The sequence below is a fragment of the Geotrypetes seraphini genome, chromosome 15, assembly GCF_902459505.1.
Source record: "Geotrypetes seraphini chromosome 15, aGeoSer1.1, whole genome shotgun sequence".
Lineage (NCBI taxonomy): Eukaryota > Metazoa > Chordata > Amphibia > Gymnophiona > Dermophiidae > Geotrypetes > Geotrypetes seraphini.
In genome coordinates this window covers 49,571,060-49,588,999 of record NC_047098.1, presented here as the reverse complement: position 1 = coordinate 49,588,999, position 17,940 = coordinate 49,571,060, and the positions used below count along the sequence as shown (strand labels likewise).

Below are 17,940 nucleotides of genomic sequence, written 5' to 3'. Positions count from 1 at the left end.
TCTAGCGCGCGCTATTCCGCGCGTTAAAGCCCTAAAGCACCTTAGTAAAAGGAGCCCTTCGTTGTTAAGGTATATAAAGAGTTACCAACTAAGAGCAAAATCTACAAGGGGGTGCTGAAAAGTTCTCAGCCCAGCGAAGAGGAGAATGAGTTGGCTATGGTTCAATCAATGACCCGAAACAATGTCAAAAAACAGAACTTCGGCACTTAATGAAAAAAAAAAGATAATGCTCTTTTCAGCTACAGTGGCAATAAACGCTCAGAGTTTAGAAAGTTGGTTGGTTCAGCACCCCCTCAATTTCACAGGCCAGTGGGGCCCAGCCTTCCAAACTGCAGGCGCTATCCCAGTAGGGATTTATCCCTCAGGAGAACGCATTCTAAGTGCTTAAAAGAGCCAAGGAAGCACAAGCTATCCAAACATCTGATTTTCTATTTTTATTAAAAACTCACAAATTTATTCAACATGTTTCCTTTCATACAGTGTATGGTCTAATATGCACTGGAGGTCACACAAGCTTAGGTTTATTAGAACAATAAAGACGTATGAGAAATTTAATATATAAAGGAAAAGTAGCAGCTGCTGACTGCATATTTGACCATAAAATTTAAATATTTTGGACTTTTCTTTAAAGACATAAAAATAAAACCTGTGTGGGTCTATATAAGTCATATTAACAATTTCATGAATGTTCAACAGGACTAAAAAGTAGCAAAGATGTCTTTAAACCTTGTAATACTCTATTTAAACACTTTCTTGGGTTGCTGGTGCCAAGCACCTGCTGTATTTGTGCTATGCAATTACTTTATTTGGTAACGGATTTCCACATTTTGTTTTCCTTATCTTTTGTAAACAACAGCTTCAACAAACTAGCACAGTGAACCACAAGCCTGTAATTTGTCATATAACATCTACAGAAAAAAATATGAAATATTTTGGTTGGTTGCTCAAAGCATTCTGCTTTGAACAAGAGGTTTCTAAAACAGGATTATTACTAAAACAATGAACTCCTGAATTTAACAATACGTAAACAGTTGACTGCTTTTAGTTCAATAGTCTTTGTGTGCGTGTTGTCTGTGTCTGCGTGTCTGTGTATAAAGGTAGAATGTTTACAACGTTTTATTTCAAGTCTGTCTAGTGAGAGGTTTTTCTATAAGACGTTTTTGTTGCCGTGAGGATTTTATTGTGAGTCGCTTTATCAAGGTAGAAGAGTTGATATTGAGGGCTTTTAAACGATTTTGCTATTTTGGAGAAAAACAAGCAAAAAGAATGTTCTGCACCCGTTCACTACCTGATCGGTAGCGGGCTGGCATTTCTGAAGGTAAAAGCAATTTGCATTATTTTCCGTCGAACTGTCCAGAAGACAAAAAAAAATGGTAATGTTAGACCCCCGTTCGAAGCAGGAATTCGAGATTCATGGCAGCAGGTATTTCAGACTTTCCCACCTATGAGAAATGCATGAGAATGGTGGCTCTTGGGTTTTCATCTAACAAACTCGGGTGTTGCCATATCATAGGATGGCAGCACATTACTGTACAGTTTCTCAAGTTTCTTCGTCAAGGTACAAAAATGTCTTTTTATTTATTTTACAAGTGTATAACAACTGGCCCAGGGTTAGTACAAAGCTGGCCATAAAGTGATCCGGATTTTGTTCATTCTAAATAGATAAATCTTTGTGTTCTTTTTTTTTTTTTTTTGGGGGGGGGTGGATAGGAAGGGGGGGAAGGGAGCAGGAAAGATGCTTACACCTGTTCAGTTCTGTACACCACAAGATAAGCAGATGAATGGAGCGATCACTTACTGGACCCAGTCTCTTGAAAGCTACCACACGGCTGTCTCATTCATTTCTGGTGGATGTGACAAATGATTGCCATAGCTAGCACCACCGTTGACGGATAACGATGAAAAGGGAGCGCTCGGACCAAAAACTTCCGCTGACATGGAGTGCAGAGAGCCCGGCAAATTGGGCTCTGGGCTGGGGGAGTCTCCTGGAGGGTGGGACATGATGTCAGTGAAGCGCTGGGCATCACTGGAAGGATGGTGTCCAGGTAAAGGGTGATCCATGGCACCCAGAGGAGTTCCTGCAGGGCCAGAAGAGGGCACAAAGGGTAGATCCACTGGCGTCTGGGCTTGCGAGGAAGGCGGTCCTTGAGGGAAAAAATCATAGTTGCTTCCGGGCCCGTAATACTCACTTTGATAATCTAGAGAGAAGAAAGAGAAAGAACGCCACACACATTATTCACCAGAAATGCTTAAACTTTTAGGTAAAACAAATGTTACTGTTCTTCCTGTTTGCTCATGTTCTTTTATACAGTAATATAACAGAGGACGATTCACCCAGCCTGTCAACTATTAGAATTAGAGTGTCTTTGCAATTAAAGATCTGTGATTATTCCATGCCTAACTGAAATATGTTACTGTTAATGTCAAACAGCTAAAGACAGAGAACAAATTCTTAGGCATCAATAAATCAAATGTAATTAGTTAATATGGTATGGAATCGCCTTCATTTCTATTTTAGTTAGACGGATTTCAGAAGAGGGCCGATTTCTTCCTTGCAAGGATAGTATATTGATGTTTTTTTTAAAAAACATCCTTCTTTCTTATAAGATCTATTTGTTACTGATTTACTCAGCCTTCCCTATTTCTATTAAATATTAACAAGACGTTGGAAGCACGCGCATCAGGATTCTGTTGTGGGTTTTCTTAAGAATGCAAGTAAAAGAAAACCTGTGAATTGTGTGGGTCCCAGGGTCCTATTTTTCCCGAGGTTTTCTAGCATATCTGAAGTGTATAAATATTTGTAAAATATGCTTTTGTTTTATTGATTGTAAAACTTTTACAATAAAAAACCTTGACTTAAAAAAAATATGACCCCCAGGGGTTTGTTTTTTTTAAACTCTAAAGGCAGAGTAGAAGAAATTCCCATATACAGCCTTTAAAAAAAAGTTTAATCAAGAAACATAAATACCCTTTTTTTCTAACTCTTTTGTAGGTAATTGCCTATTGTACAGGGGTTAATGTTTAAGTTATAGTAGCAAGTTAGGAACTGGGCATGAAATGCTTTGATTTTTTTTTTTTTCCTATATTTTCAGTAAAGTTAGTTTACGATTGTCCCAGCTACAAGTGATTTATAGTCGGAAGTCAGGAACACAAATGTAGATTTTGCAGACACATCAGTTTATTCGGCAGTCCCCCAGTATTCCTCTCTCTTATCTTGAAAACGTTGCTTGGGTTTCCTTTATTTGCAAACTTACAGATAAACTTGAACTTGATTTGGAGAACAATGGGTAATAAATATTTATGAACTAAGTAATTAACTATGCAGGCCTCCGGGAGGTAGCACAATAACAGTAGAAAATTCAAAGCCACATTCCGGTCTTCTCTCTTCCAAAACCAAAGACAGTACAGCCCCCCCCCCCCACCCCCCACCGCACCACCCACTCAAATAAATTCAGATTCAGAACTTGTCATATTTTGGCTAGTAGAGGCCAGAGGCAAATTTCCTTGTTGTTCATAAAGAGGCTTACAGTAACCTTGTTTCTGATCGGGGTTTCGCAAATAATCCACAGTAGTTTATCAAGTTTTCCATCATCTTTCAGGTATTCCAGCACTTTAATGGCATGAAACTAAAATCACCTGCTATTACTTCATGTGACACTTTTTGGTTTTTTTAATGGGGGGGAGGGGGGAAGGGGGGGTTGTATGGGACCTGGTGTGTGATTTAATTCAGTTGTGATAGGATATAGCTGCAAAACAGAGACTTACCGCCATAGAAAGAGAAGGGCCCATTAGGGATGAGTTCTCCGGGTTCCAGCCGGTCCACCAACGGCCTCATCCTGCGGGGGCTGCGGAAGAAAGCATGCCGACGGGCCCCTAGGGCACTCAGCTGCTTCATCCGCCTCTCCTTGGAGCGCCTGTTCTGGAACCAGACCTGCCAGGGAAGAGACAAACAAGGATCAGCATTCTGTCTTCAGCCTAAATGAACATAAGAAGGCATCCTCTGTCCATATTGAATACATATGCAGTACATTTGTAGTCACATTCTGAATTTAGCCATGTCCTTCAAGCCATCCCTAACTACAAACACAAGTAGGAACACTCGTACCAGCTGTTCTGACATTAAACATGCCTTTGCATTTGGAATTTCACTGGACTGGAAGTGGCAAATGCTTATGCTCGGGATAACCTCAAAATATATTATAATGTGAAGAATATTTATAGAGATCATTTCCAGATACCAGCCTACACGATTATTTATATTCATGTACTTTTTTGACTTCTTGGTGTATCTATTAGTCCCCTTATTTTCTAAAAACAGTGGGATCCGGATAGGCCCAGCTGTCCGCTGTCACATCACCATCCACCATTATGACCTTTTCCTACTCCCCTTTTACCACAGAAACACACTACAGTCCTTTGGTGGTAAAATTAGCCACAGCTCAGTTTATTAATCCATAACACATTAACATATCATAACTTCACTTAACATCATAACCAAAACAGCTTCTCCCAAGCTACCAAAATACATGTTTTCAGTGCCCTTGACTCCGTCACCTCGGCAAGAGTCAGAGGGGTGGCATGTCCCTCATGCCCCATTTTACTCGGGTCACCTGACCCACCAGGCACGGCTCCCCGCCGGACCCCTCTCATCACCTAATGAGCCCATGACCCAGTAGCTCGGGAGATCTGCACCCCTGAGCTACCATCACCAGCCAAAAATCACGGGCGGGTGGGAAAAAGCTGCCCTGGAGGAACCCAGAAGGAGCCGAGTCCTCCAAGGTCCCAGCTTTATCAACTCGTCTCCGCGCGCTACCCTGCCTAGCCACCAATTAATTTAAACTGCCTACACTGATGGGCCCACCACCCAATCCCTGCTTGATTACTTTTCCTCCCCCCCCCCACCCAACTACCTAACAATCCCACCCCGGCCAATGGGTGACATTAGGACCAACCAGCCCCGCGTTACATTCCACCCATCAACACGGGGGGGGGCTAGGGCTCCCATTTCCTGTTATTCTACCTTATCTATCGATATGTTTCATCTTTTTATAGGCCCTATGCTATTATGTTTGTATATTGTGTTGCCATTGTAATGTAGCATACTATGGCATACCTTGGCTATTATTAATCTGAATATTTTGTAGCATACTATGCCATACTTAGTATTATTTATATTATTAATCTGAATATTTTTACTGCTGTAGATGTGTATTGCTATGTTTGAATATTTTTACTGCTGTAGATGTGTATTGCTATGTTTGACTTATTCAAAAAGATGGTAAATATATTGTAATATAAATAAATAAATAAAACCTCAAAGGCACACACACACTATGGAAATCCATGCACTGGTTACAGGTTACCCTTACTGCAAACACATACAGGCTTCACTATACAATAGGTATAGGATATTCATAGAGTTAGAAAATCACCCTCACACAGAAACCCAGTGAAGCATGCACTATATATCATATGATGCATTTTGCCAAACAAGTCATCATCTAATGTTGAAGGTCTGTATGGAAATGGGGCCAACCTCAAGAGGACCTTGCACTCTCGGGTTCTATAACGATTCAGGTAATTGTCCTATCCTTGTGCAGGAAAAGAATCAGCCAAGCAAAAACCTTGCAATCTCTATTTCATTAAATAATGTTTCCTTTAAACGGCAACGCTGCATATATATATTTTTACTACTTTATTTTAGGTATATAAAATGATTCGTTGTACTTATAAAATGACGTACACTTAGAAGACCCCATCAAAAGAAAAAAAAAAAAAGAGAGAGAGAGAGAGAGAGGTGAAGCTACATATAAAAAAAGCGGAACGGAAAATAATGTTTTGTACCTGTTATCATAGTGAAAGAACATATACTTGTATTTCGAAACAAATGGATGACTTTCCTTTCTTTTATGACCTATTGTGAGCCCATGTTTCCTATTAGAAGAGGCGGCTGAAAAGTTCTCAGCCCAACCAAGAAGAGAGTGATGTGGAGCCACAAAACTTTCAAGTTATTCCGCACTTTTCATGACACTTTTCGTTTCAATGATATGAAAGGAAACGAAAAGTGCGGAATAACTTGTAAGTTTCGTGGCTCCACATCATTCTCTTCTTCGTTGGGCTAAGAACTTTCCAAGTCGACCTCTCCTATTTAGCTCACATCTTTTAGCGTACGTACCTAGGCATAATTTTGGAAACCCCTTCCCTGCAAAAGCAAAAAAACACAACAAAAATAAGCAGTAAACCAGAGTCTTGTTTGAAAATGGAAATGCTTCAACACTCCGGTCATTTATTAACTTGCCTTTCTGGTTCAAAAGACGGGAGGAGCGATGACAGGAACGCAACAGCCCATGCTGGAGAAACAATGGTATTTACAGGCTTCCCCCTCCCCCCCCAACCTTTTTGTCTGTCTCACTCCCCCGTACTAGCTCAAACATTAAACTTTCTAGAAATGATATATAAACGATGCTCCGGATTTAAACAAAAACCTCTATTTGCTCCTTCATGCGGTCTTGAATTTCCCTTAGTTCTCTAACCTATCCAGCTATATCCAGTTAGAATCTGGTTCAAAGTGTAAAAACGGCCCTTTTTTTAGCTTTTCTTTTCCTCTGCTTGTTTCTACTCTAAGGTCAAGAATGATTGAGTTAATTCTTATTACCCTGACAAGATTACCCCTAATTATCCTCACACTGAGAATCTCCAATCTAACCTCCCTTTAATGATCTTTTAACCCTCCATTAGCCTCAGCTCTGCGGGTTTATAAACCTTTTAATAATCCCAACTCATTGTCATTCTTATTTATCCATTAACCCTTCACATTTATGGTTATTAATTTCTGTTCCATTTGCAGAATTATAGCACAGTCTCCTAGAAATGTTTGGAATGGGGAGGTTCTTGTCACCTAAAATGAGATGGAAATATCGGGAAATACATCCACATAAAAAGGGGGAGGGGAGGGATTTAAAACAGCTTTTTAGAGGCTGGTCCCAAGAAGAACTTTTTCTTGATACAAGTGGGTGGAGAGGTTAAAGAGGGTTTGCATTGATCTTAATTTCATGATTATCTGCATCTTTATCACTCTTCTGGTGCTATTTATTGTTCGATGTGTAGATTTGATTAATCTTTATCAGGAACAGACTGATTTAACTTTTAACCCCAGTGCCCATGTTAAAAATAGATAATAAAAGTATCCTTTTACAGCTTCCTACTGTTATCATGGCATAGGAGTCAACTTTTCAAAATTATTTAGGAGTGCTAAATCCAATGGAAATTCTCTCTCCCAGGACAAGAGGTGTTCAATGTTGGGGGTGCTCAGGCACCCAGAGCACCCACAGAGCTGGCTCCAATGTAACAGGGTTTCCCCCTTTCTTTCTATTTACTCATTATTTTACTGGGATCTCTGCAATAAATTCCAGTGACATTCTAATTTGGTCGGGATTCGTTTTCCCTAGAGATTCCGATCCATTACTATTTTAACATTTCCAATATTGTGCAACTGCTCTTGATTTGCCTACCCTTCTATTAAATTGTTTCAGCTTTGTGTTGCAATATTTCTTCTTTCGGAAATCTCAATATGAGGCCTAAACAGGAACCTACTGTATGTACGTCCTGCCAAGGTCCTAAATCTACCACTATGTAAGAGAGGTTGTGTTGCCCATAAGTGCCTCAATTTAACAGGATTTAAGATGTAGCATCTGCTTTGCAACCTCCGACATAATCATCTTTGATCTCGGACTTTGGTATACATTTAAGTTGTGCTTTGCTGCTCCTCAAATGTCATTCTCAGCTCTTTTCCTAAATCTCCCTACAATTGGGCGGCATGTTTTGAGATCCTACTAAGCTGGGAATATGTTCCAGAGGTGATTCTTTTTTTTTCTTTTTTTTTTCTATATCAAAGCTCTTAAAAAAATGATTCTTAGAACCAAGTAGAAGGTCCTATTTCTTCTGAGTAGGGAACTATTTTTAAACAAAATTTGATCCAGATTCAGAATGAAACCTATTACCAACTTTGATTCTTGCATGCTGATTGAGCCTCAGTACCTGAATAACTCGCATGTTTAGCCCTGTTTCTTGAGCCAGCTGTTCCCTGATGTGTCTGGTGGGTTTGGGCGTGGCAGCAAAAGCTGCCTTCAGCGTCTCCAGTTGTTTAGCTTTGATGGTGGTGCGCGGACCTCGCCTCTTCGTCCCCAGATTCTGGTCATCGTTTTCATTAATCCCTACTTCTTTGTCTGAGATATTTGCGCTCTCCGAATCCTTAGCATCGTCTTGGGAGGGGTCTTGCGAGTCTGGCGACAAGCTGGGGTCACTGCCCGTTGTCACTAGAAAAAAAAAAAAAAAGAAGAGACCTCAGGTCAATCAGAGACCATGACATGCATCAAGCTCTAGGCAAATTTGTAGTATTTTAACACGGGCAAATTAGATTTGTACAAGAGGTCATTTAAAAAAAAAGTTCCTTCCTGCGCTATATTATGGTTTTTAATCTTTTGCTTGCAAGTTTGCTAATTTTATACAAATGGTTAATTCTATTATTATTTTCTTTCTTTGGAAAGAGCTAGTTCTGTCTAACAAACTCAGATTTCGAGGAAACCAGCTGAAATACGGATCCTGTTAACTTATGGACTTCAGATTCTTTTGGACTTTGTCAAGAATAAAAAGAGAATCCTAAATGCCTTTGGAAATCTAAAATATAAAAGAAGCACTGGGAAGACAGGTGGATAATAATAATAAAAACCTCTACGGTCCCTTATTATCCACCTGTCTTCCCATGCCGCCGCCGCCTTCCCCGCCCGCAAATGTAGTAGGACTGAGGCATCAAGCCTACAAAAAAAGTAGGCCATGCATTTTGTCATTTTCTATTTTCCAGGCCCAGATGGGTGGTTATACTTTTTTAAAAAAATCTAATATCTAGTCACATGGCTGAAAATATTCAAGTTTACTACTTTGCAAAATTACCTTGAGCTTCCTTCGCTGGGGACATTTCAATCAGAAACCATAGAGCAATATAATAATCCTATATGTCGCAGCTTATTCTATTTCTGTATTTCTTGCAATGACGTCTTTCTATTCATCTATTTTTTCATCTACCTAAAGTAGATGCGAAAAATGTTACACAGCAGGTAGAGTTGGCTGTGGAAATTGCCGCCCTTACCTGACAGGAAGCTGTTCTCTTTGGCAGTACTGTTGTTACTTAGATAATCTTCTTTGCAGACAAATTTGTTCTCATCGATGATATAGAGTTCCTCCCCAGTGGAGAGCTGTTTGTTGCACATCATACATGTAAAACAGTTCAAGTGGAACACTTTGCTCCTTGCCTTTCTGACCAGGTCACTGGGTGAGATCCCCTGGGCACAACCTGCACACTTGGTACCAAAACGCCTGGCAGAGAAGAACGTACCAATCAGTACACAAAGCCATAAGAGCAGATATGCAACCTTGCTTTGTGAAACAAATGAAAGCATTCCAATTTATCACAATTCAGAAACATAAAAAAGCAACTCGGCGTTTTTTTGGTATACAGTAGTTGTTAAATTTTAAAATAAACTTTCTCATTTTGCACTCTCCACCTTCCAGTCTTCATATGAATACCGGGGGAAGCCATTGAAAGATATACCATTGAAAGGTCTTTGGAAGCCACTAAATTGTTGGTACTTGAATTTTAATTATCAGTGCCATAAAACTGGGCCTCCTCCAAAGTCCCTGGAAAGATTAACTAAGGAGTCCATAATAAAAGGTAAAGTGGAATTTGAGACAAGTTATTCTTTTCCGAGCACACATTATATATAATATATATATATATATATATATACATATATATATATAAAGGTGATGAATAATATAGAAAATAACATATTTTATAGAGATTTTAACATTTTTAAAATTCATAATTTTCAAGAAATAAGTTTATTATTAGATATATTTTGTAAAGCATCTTATAGATTGATAAAACTGTTTCTTTGAACTAACAGATCCAGTGACTTGCGTTTTGAATTTAGATAGCAATATGCACAGCAAATATATGAAATATCTGAATACACCATAATGAGAGATTAAAATAATTTACCCCACTTGATCTATAAATGGGCTGCCCTGCCCCTTTCTTTGCAAATTAAAGATAAAGCATAGCAATAAATAGTTATGTTCTGTGTATCTGAGTCAGGATCTCAAACTTGAGATACAGGTAATGTAACTATCTAGAATTTATTGGTTTAATTACTTTACCAGTTTTAAAAAGAAGGTTGGTTTTAATAGCATATCAAAATGGAGAGGAAACAGAAATTATAACAGCTAAATCAAAGTTTAGTTTATCCCTACATTTCAAGAAAAAAAAAACTCTGCAAAAAACAAAATAATTTCAATTTTAACGTGTACATTTTTACTCAGAATTAAATGGACCACACTACAGAAATGAAGACATTCAAATGGGGAACTGGGAAAAAGCATTGTAGGTGAACTGAAATTCTGTTGATTGCTGCATTGGTTGAGCTTAACTTTTAACTGACATTTCACGGCCTGAACCATTCCTGAATTTCTCTGACTGAAAATGAGAGGTTAAATAAAATTGAAGATTATAACAGTTTTATCCCAATTTTGTTTCTTATGTTGCATGGTCAGTCACAGTTCCAAAGTACTTTATATAGAGAGAAAGCGAGAGCATTCTATTTAATGGTAAGAGTTTATAGAGATGGGGGGGGGGAGGTTTTAATGCTATTTACATTTCGTTTGTACTGTACTGGATGTTGATTGCTAGTCTGTCATGCGAGTGTCTAGGGTCCCCTTTCCTCTTCAAACACCTCTGTTATTCAAATCCATTTATCACATCTTTACTAAACCCAGGGCAGACAGAGGTAACACTACCTAGGTCCCAGCACAGACTTCCTCCAAAATGCTGGTAGCTTTTGGTTTATTACTGACTAAAGGACGTGTTATTTCCTTATTTAATCACTATTGAATAAATAGTATACTAGACCCAAGCTTTGCGGACAAGAGAGGCGGCAGGACTTTTCCAGCAAATGGGCAATTTCCATTACAAAAATACACTTTCACTAGTGTTACTTTTAATGAAATAAACATTGGGGGGGGGGGAATAATAATAATAACTTATTCTTCTATACCGCCATAGTCAGATGACTTCTAGGCGGTTCACATCGAAGAGAGCTGGACAATCAGCGAATTACAGAATGCAAAAAGTGAGGGTACAACATATTACATAAGAAATAGACATAAGGAAAATATGAATCTCAAGTATAGGGGATGCGTTTGGATTTGATATATAATGCAAGCCAGATGTCACTGATTTATAAATTATTGTTACATCCAGAAACTTTTCTAAAAGTATATCCTGTATCTCACACCTCCCTTCTCAATCCTGAGCTACAGAAAATTTTCTAGAAATAAATATAAGGACTGACGCCAAATCAGACGAAAATGACATTCAGTATTTTTTTCCGGGCCTATATCAAGGGGGCATCAACAAGAGCGACATCTTTGCCTTATCTACAGAGCACTGTTATTTTCGTCCGTCAAATTAGTATCCGTAACCCATCGCTTTACCTCCAAAATCACTGGGAAATTCATTGGATGGCGTACAGTTGCCAGGGCAGTTTCTGGTTTTGATTTTTCTCTCTGGGAATAAAAATCTCTTTGCATCCGATTATGGGCTGATTGTACCTATACTAAAGGATTAAAAAGTACATTTTTTCTGATAATCTCATTAGGTGTTTCTTGTCTGTTTTGCTTTCCATTGTGTGTGAAAAGTGTCAGAAAGCCCAGCCATTACTATTTTCCTCTTTCATAACCTAGACCTAGGTGAATAGAAAATGTTAACTGTGTATAATATATTATTTCTATGGGGCAGTGGACAATTTAAGAACTTTCATATACACAGAATGAACAACAACAAAAAAAATCCTTGCATTTGATCTCCTTCCTAAGTACAAAAGCTTGGAAATTAGTATAAAAATAGTTGAATGTCAATACTGTGATGGGATGCTTGGCTAGAAAATCATAATTGCATTTAATTAATCAGATTTTGTCCTTTCCCATGGATAGTTATCAATTTGCTGTTAACTTTTATTTCGCTGGTTATTAGCTTCGTCTCTTTAAACTGGTGAGTTGACATAGATTAAAGATAGCGTGTGTGTGAACCCCCCCCCCCCCACACACACACACATTGGCATCCTCCCTAACATGGCTCTTTATAATCTTTTTTTCATCTTGGTGCATTATATATCTAAATACACTAAATCAGGGAGTGTCAAAGTCCCTCCTTGGGGGCCGCAATCCAGTCGAGTTTTCAGGATTTCCCCAATGAATATGCATGAGATCTATTTGCATGCACTGCTTTCATTGTATGCTAATAGAGCTCATGCACATTCATTGGGGAAATCCTGAAAACCCGACTGGATTGCGGCCCTCCAGGAGGGACTTTGGCACCCCAGCACTAAATGGTTGTGCACTTACCACATCACATTTGAAAAATCTGTAAACAGAAGCGTTAAAAAGGATGTTGGAAGCTAGGGTTTGTGGGAAAAGCCTCAGGGAGTACTTACCGAAAAAAGTCGTTTTTACAGTAAAGCTTGCCTTCTCTGGAAAAACATTTTTCTGTTAAATTGCATTTACATTCACAGCACTGAACGCACTTGACATGCCAAGCCCTGTCCAGAACGTTTAGCAGAAAGCGGTCCAGGATGGGCCTGTCGCATCCCGCGCAGTGCACCATTGTCTTTGGTTTTGGGGGGTTTCTGGTTTTGGATGGAGGGAGGGGGGATCCCAGATGTCACAAGTCGTAGAACGAGCAAAACAACAACAACAACAACATGAGAAAGAAGCCGGAGGGGAATCTTCTTTGCAAACTGTCTTAGAGAACGACCAAAGGCGACCAGACCAGCTCCGAAAGCGTGCAGAATCCCGACCAAGCAGAATCAAAAATAAAACCGGGGGGGGGGAGACGAAGAAGTGAGAATACAAAACGCTAGAAAAGCTGACGAGATGGTTTCTCTCAGAGCTGAGGTAGTGCAGTCAGGAGTCAAAGTGCTTCTGCTTTCCCAAAAGAAAGAAAAGTAGAACAAAAATTGGAGAGAGACTGTGCATGCTTCTCTAACCTACAATCAACATAGGCTGAAGCTGCACCCACCGCCCTAGAGGGGGGGGGGGTTCTCCTTAAATTGTAATTAATTGTTATTTATTATTATTATTTTTTTGCTAGCAATCATGGTGATGATCTCTCGCCCCGCTCCGTTCGCCTTCTCTCCTTCTCAGTTAATTTCAGCAAGACAGTTACCTACCCCTGTGATTGCTCTAGTCAAAATTCCTAGCTTTGTCCAGGCAGCTCTGCAGGCTTGTAATACAGTTCTCCCTCTCTTTTTGTTTCTTCCTCTTAGGTGAATGGTTCCATTTGCCATGTAAAAAAACAAACAACCAAAAACCCCCAAAACAAACAACCCCCCCGCCAAAAAAAAAACAACAACTAAGCAACAAACAAACAAAACCCTTTATATGCCTGATCTCTTTTGGAAACTGTCCTCGTGGACCGATTCTACAGGTCTGCGAACGCTACCCGGCCGTCTCTTCCCGTCTGAACCAGCATCCACGGGACTGCATGTTGCCGACAGCTCTAGAGCGAGCCTTATGCACATCTCCGTGACGTCACGGTCAGCCTCAGCCAACCGGCGGCGTCCTGTCCCCTGTAAACCATTAACCATCCTCCGCGAGCCGCGAGAGTACTGTAAGACCATTTATAGAGAATAGAAGAAGGGACCCATTGTCAAAAGTGTTAGGTAATGTCATATTTTCATTTTTATTTGGTAAAGATATTTAAATATATAGTGGAGGTGGATCAGGAAGAGAGTGATTGTAGTATTTCATTTTTGGTAAATGCACAAGCATCCAGCACAGACAGTGATAAAACTGGTAGGTAATAATATATATATATATATATTATTTTTTTTTTAACTGGGCTGGGGGCATTTTATTAAGACTTGATGGGATGAACAAGAGCAATCATAATGGTTTAGTGCAATACTTGCTAATAATTATACTGTAAAAATAAAAATAAAAATGGAAGACTGAAGGGATCCACAATTTGTTAGATGTGTACAAGAATACAGTAGTGAGTTTGGATTTGTTATTCATCAGAAAGCAATTTCATAAAGGCACGCATGAATTTATAACAGGGAACGAATTTATTTTTGGAATGCAAGAGTCCTCCATGCATTGCTTGACCAGCTTTAAAAATAATCTTTTGAAAAATGGTTAAAAAAAAAATTGTATATGTACTTTAATCTCTGCGGAATATTGGCTTTTGCACGAGACCCAGGTGATCTTACAACTTTTGGCAAGAATGCCTTGACCCAACTGGGATAAAACCCAACTAAGCAAGCCTTTGTCTCAGGCTGAACAAGGTGACTTGCCACTAGATATTGTTATCTTGGAAGTCAGGTCCCTTAGGATTTAACTTGTCTGAATGTGTGTTTCTTAAGGCTTATTACCTCTCATTCCCAAATCATCGGTGCATTTAAGTGCAGAAGGCAAAGCTTACCTAAGGTATTCAAGCTGTGCTGACCTTTACAGGTAATTGGAAAACCAGTAGGTTTTGCTTTCTTTACGTTTGCACTTTCTTGTGATGGGACAGTGTATATTCGGGCATAGATAACTATTAATCGTTAGCAGGAACTGTCTGCCATCCTTGGAAAACGCACCAGCCATTAAAGAAAAAGATTTACAAGCTGACCGGCAAAAGTTTACCCATGCTAGCGCGATTGGAGACCTCCGACTCCCCCTCAACTCACCCCAAGGAGCCCCTTCGGAGGTGTAGTGAACGTCGTTAATTCAATTTACTTCGGATTCACAAACAACATTTCTGCAAATAAAGCACGCTGGGTTTTCCCTCTAATCTGGCGGGTTTGACTGAAGTGGCGATTGTTTGAAAAGCCGGGCGAGGAAATGCATCAGAAAAACCAAGTCGCCCAGTCGAAGGCTCTGGCGCAATGATCTGTCCAATTGCTGAAACCGATTCGACTAAAAAGGTTCGAGATCTCTGCCCATCCTGTACAGCTTTATAAATGACATATATTTCCCTTATTATTAGGGTAACTGGTTCGCTATGTATGTCTGCTTTGGGAAATCAGTTGTAATTGTTCTGAAAAGGGACACGACAGGACTTTTGACAGCTGTTTCCAAGCCCATTTTGAGTATTTCCTACTCGCATATTATTCGCGGTTCTATGCGTTTGCAATTCGTTTCTTGCTAGTTTTCTCAAGCATCGGGCACTTTTCCATGCCAAAGGATTACTTGAATACCAAAACAACCTCGTTTGCTTTCATCCCCAAATATCCAAGACAATATTTAAACGTTAAAACAGTTTTGTTTTGTTTTTTTTAAAAACTATTTCGGCGAAGTATTTCGATACCTCAAGTCTTTAAAATGAAATGAATGGAAACTGGGCAAAGTGTCACAAGGCTGGAAGATGAGGTTTTGAAATATTTATTTCTATTCACTTTACATCAGGGTTGTGGAGGAAAAAGAGCGATTGTTTCCAAAAACCTAGCAGTTTTGCTAACTTATCCTCCCTGCTTTGGATTGTCTGATTGAAGTTAGTCTGCAAACGTTCCCCCCCCCCCCCCTGGAACCAAAGCCCTTCCTCCCTCCCTCCCCCCACCCAGCTTCTCTTCCCCTCCAGTCAGTCCCGTCCAGCTGTTTAGTGGTAAACGTTCAAACTGGAATCAATAAGGCAGCTTCTCGCTGCATATGGGTTTCTTCTCATGTAAAACAGAAAGGAGAAATGTCTGGGCTGCCATGGTCTTATAGAGCCTATAGGGCGACAGCTGTACCCTTCTATCAGGGGACCTCTTCTTTTTGACTGCAGCCCGCGGATGACATGTGTTGGTCAGGGATGAATAAGAGATAGGAGATGAGCTTCTTAGGCCTCCCCCACATAACCCCCCCCCCCCCTCCCCGACACACTTCTTTAATGCTTTGTCAAAGCGTCTAGGCATTTTTCTACACATCGTAAAACCCCCCCTCTCCAAAGAGTTTGTCAGTTGGGCGAGGAAAGTCACCGGCGCACGACAAACGGATCCCCACACTTTGCTCTTTAAAAGTGCCACAGGGCGAGGGAGGGCTCAGGGCCCAGTTCACAAAGCCCCCTTTTCCTTTCTGAGCCCACTGGGACCAGCATTTAGAGGACAAGAAAGGCCCCCGAAGGTTCTTTGTTTTGGTGCACCAAGGAAAGGCGGCAATATATGACCCCCCCCCTCCCCCACCCTCCTCCAAAAGCCTAAATATAACGAACTCTTGAAATTTATCTTTTTTTTTTTTATAAACTTTTTTATTCACCAACATGAAAGATACACACAGAACAGAGAGAACACAAATATTTTCTCATTACAAAGCCGAAATCATTTTCTCTGTTTTGTGAAGCTAACCTCTTCTGAAGTTAAAAACATAAAATAAGGGAAACCCCTACCTTAAAAGTAGAAAGGAAAAATGAGTGCTCAAACTCTTCACAGACAAGCGACAGATATCTGTCGTTTATTATGAATATGCAGAATATATTATATCTTTTCATTTCATGATTTATTTCTTTTCCTATGGAAATTACTGAAATTGGAAACTCCCAAGAGGACACTCTGGTAAACGACCTATTTTATCTTAGGTAACAGAATGAGATGTGTTTTAGTTCTGTTTTCACAGATATATAGAAAACACAACAACAACAACCCCCCCCCCCCCCCCCCCCCAAATCTTGATATTATTAGAGTGTAGCCTTTCTGTTTCCAGTGCATCGTTGTAGCTGGTCATCCTTCCAGAGAAAGAGAAGGAGAAAAAGAACCCAGTGAACTAGTGAACTCATTTTATGGCCTGAGAACTGGCCCAGAACTGGAAATGATTTTTCTTTTTTTTAAATTCCTTTCTTCAGTATTACTAGCTACGGTCTGGTTATTAAGGAAAGTAAAAACAACAACTCCCCCCCCCCTAAAAACAGTTACGTTTTCTGCCCCTAGAAAAATATGTTCTTTTTCTGCGGTGTGCAGTGAAGCGGGGCAAACCATTCTGCCAGCGTTCAGGGCACCGGGGGGAGGAGAATCCAGGTCAGGACCTAACTGCACCTGGAACTGTGCAGGGATTGTCCAGAATCTACAGTATCCCAACCTGGTCTACTTAGATCAGCTAATGATCATAGGAGGCTGGTATTTTCTCAGTGAAGTGGAAAGCCTCGTTCATCCACCTTGAAGCACCTACGCGGCGCTGAGCACTTCCTTTTGATCTGAGATTTGGAAAAGGACATTGATTTATTGTCAGCATTTCCTGGCGAGGCGTTTTCTGGGGGGGGGGGGGGGGGGGTTTGGCCAAAGCTTGGGAGAATCAGTGGATCAGTTTCCTGCCCTTTCGTCCAGCTACTGAAGCATATCTTAAAGCATAACTTTAATGACAATTACCTGCATTTTTTTTTTCCCTTCACTCTACTCGCCATGAGATATTACAAGCTTTGTCGGCCATAACATTTTAACGGTGTCTTGTTCTTATTTTCTGCATATCAAAAGGTACAACAAAATGCGTTTTCTCTGTTTCAGTGCTCAGCTATTCTGTAGAAACATCCTGTAATCTGATCGAAGGATCTGACTCTACGAATTTGCCCAGTTTATTAACCCCTCCCCCCAAAAAAACCAAAAGATAACCGAGGCAAGTGAACATGCACTCCCAGAGAAGTAAGGGAAAGATGACCTACCCACTATTTCAGGGTTATTTCTGAGTGACTCGGAACCCATCATGGCTCTCCAGATGAGCCCTAGTCTACCTAGAAGATCCCGAGGGCTCTATTACCCAACTGTGAAGTACTTTTCTTTACTGTCTAAATGCTTTTTTAAAATCTTGTTAACAATACGATTTAACAGCTATAAATTTAAGATGTCCCCTCTGAGCCCCCGTATCCTTGGGAGTGAAACT

The 17,940-nt window shown here is 40.1% G+C and overlaps 1 protein-coding gene across 2 annotated transcripts; it reads right to left on the bottom strand.

Moving 5' to 3' along the window:
* Nucleotides 1–419: 419 nt before the first annotated feature.
* Nucleotides 420–17,550, bottom strand: LHX1 (LIM homeobox 1). 2 transcript variants are annotated; one of them, XM_033921284.1, is made up of 5 exons: nt 17,433–17,550; nt 9,146–9,372; nt 8,038–8,315; nt 3,766–3,931; nt 420–2,198 (listed from the first exon to the last, which is right to left on the bottom strand). In XM_033921284.1, the coding sequence occupies exons 1-5, from the start codon at nt 17,465–17,467 to the stop codon at nt 1,819–1,821; spliced, it is 1,086 nt and encodes a 361-aa protein (XP_033777175.1). In that variant the 5' UTR covers nt 17,468–17,550; the 3' UTR covers nt 420–1,818. The 2 variants fall into 2 exon arrangements, with proteins under 2 accessions (XP_033777175.1, XP_033777173.1); XM_033921282.1 differs by lacking the exon at nt 17,433–17,550 and adding an exon at nt 12,546–13,274.
* Nucleotides 17,551–17,940: the final 390 nt, after the last annotated feature.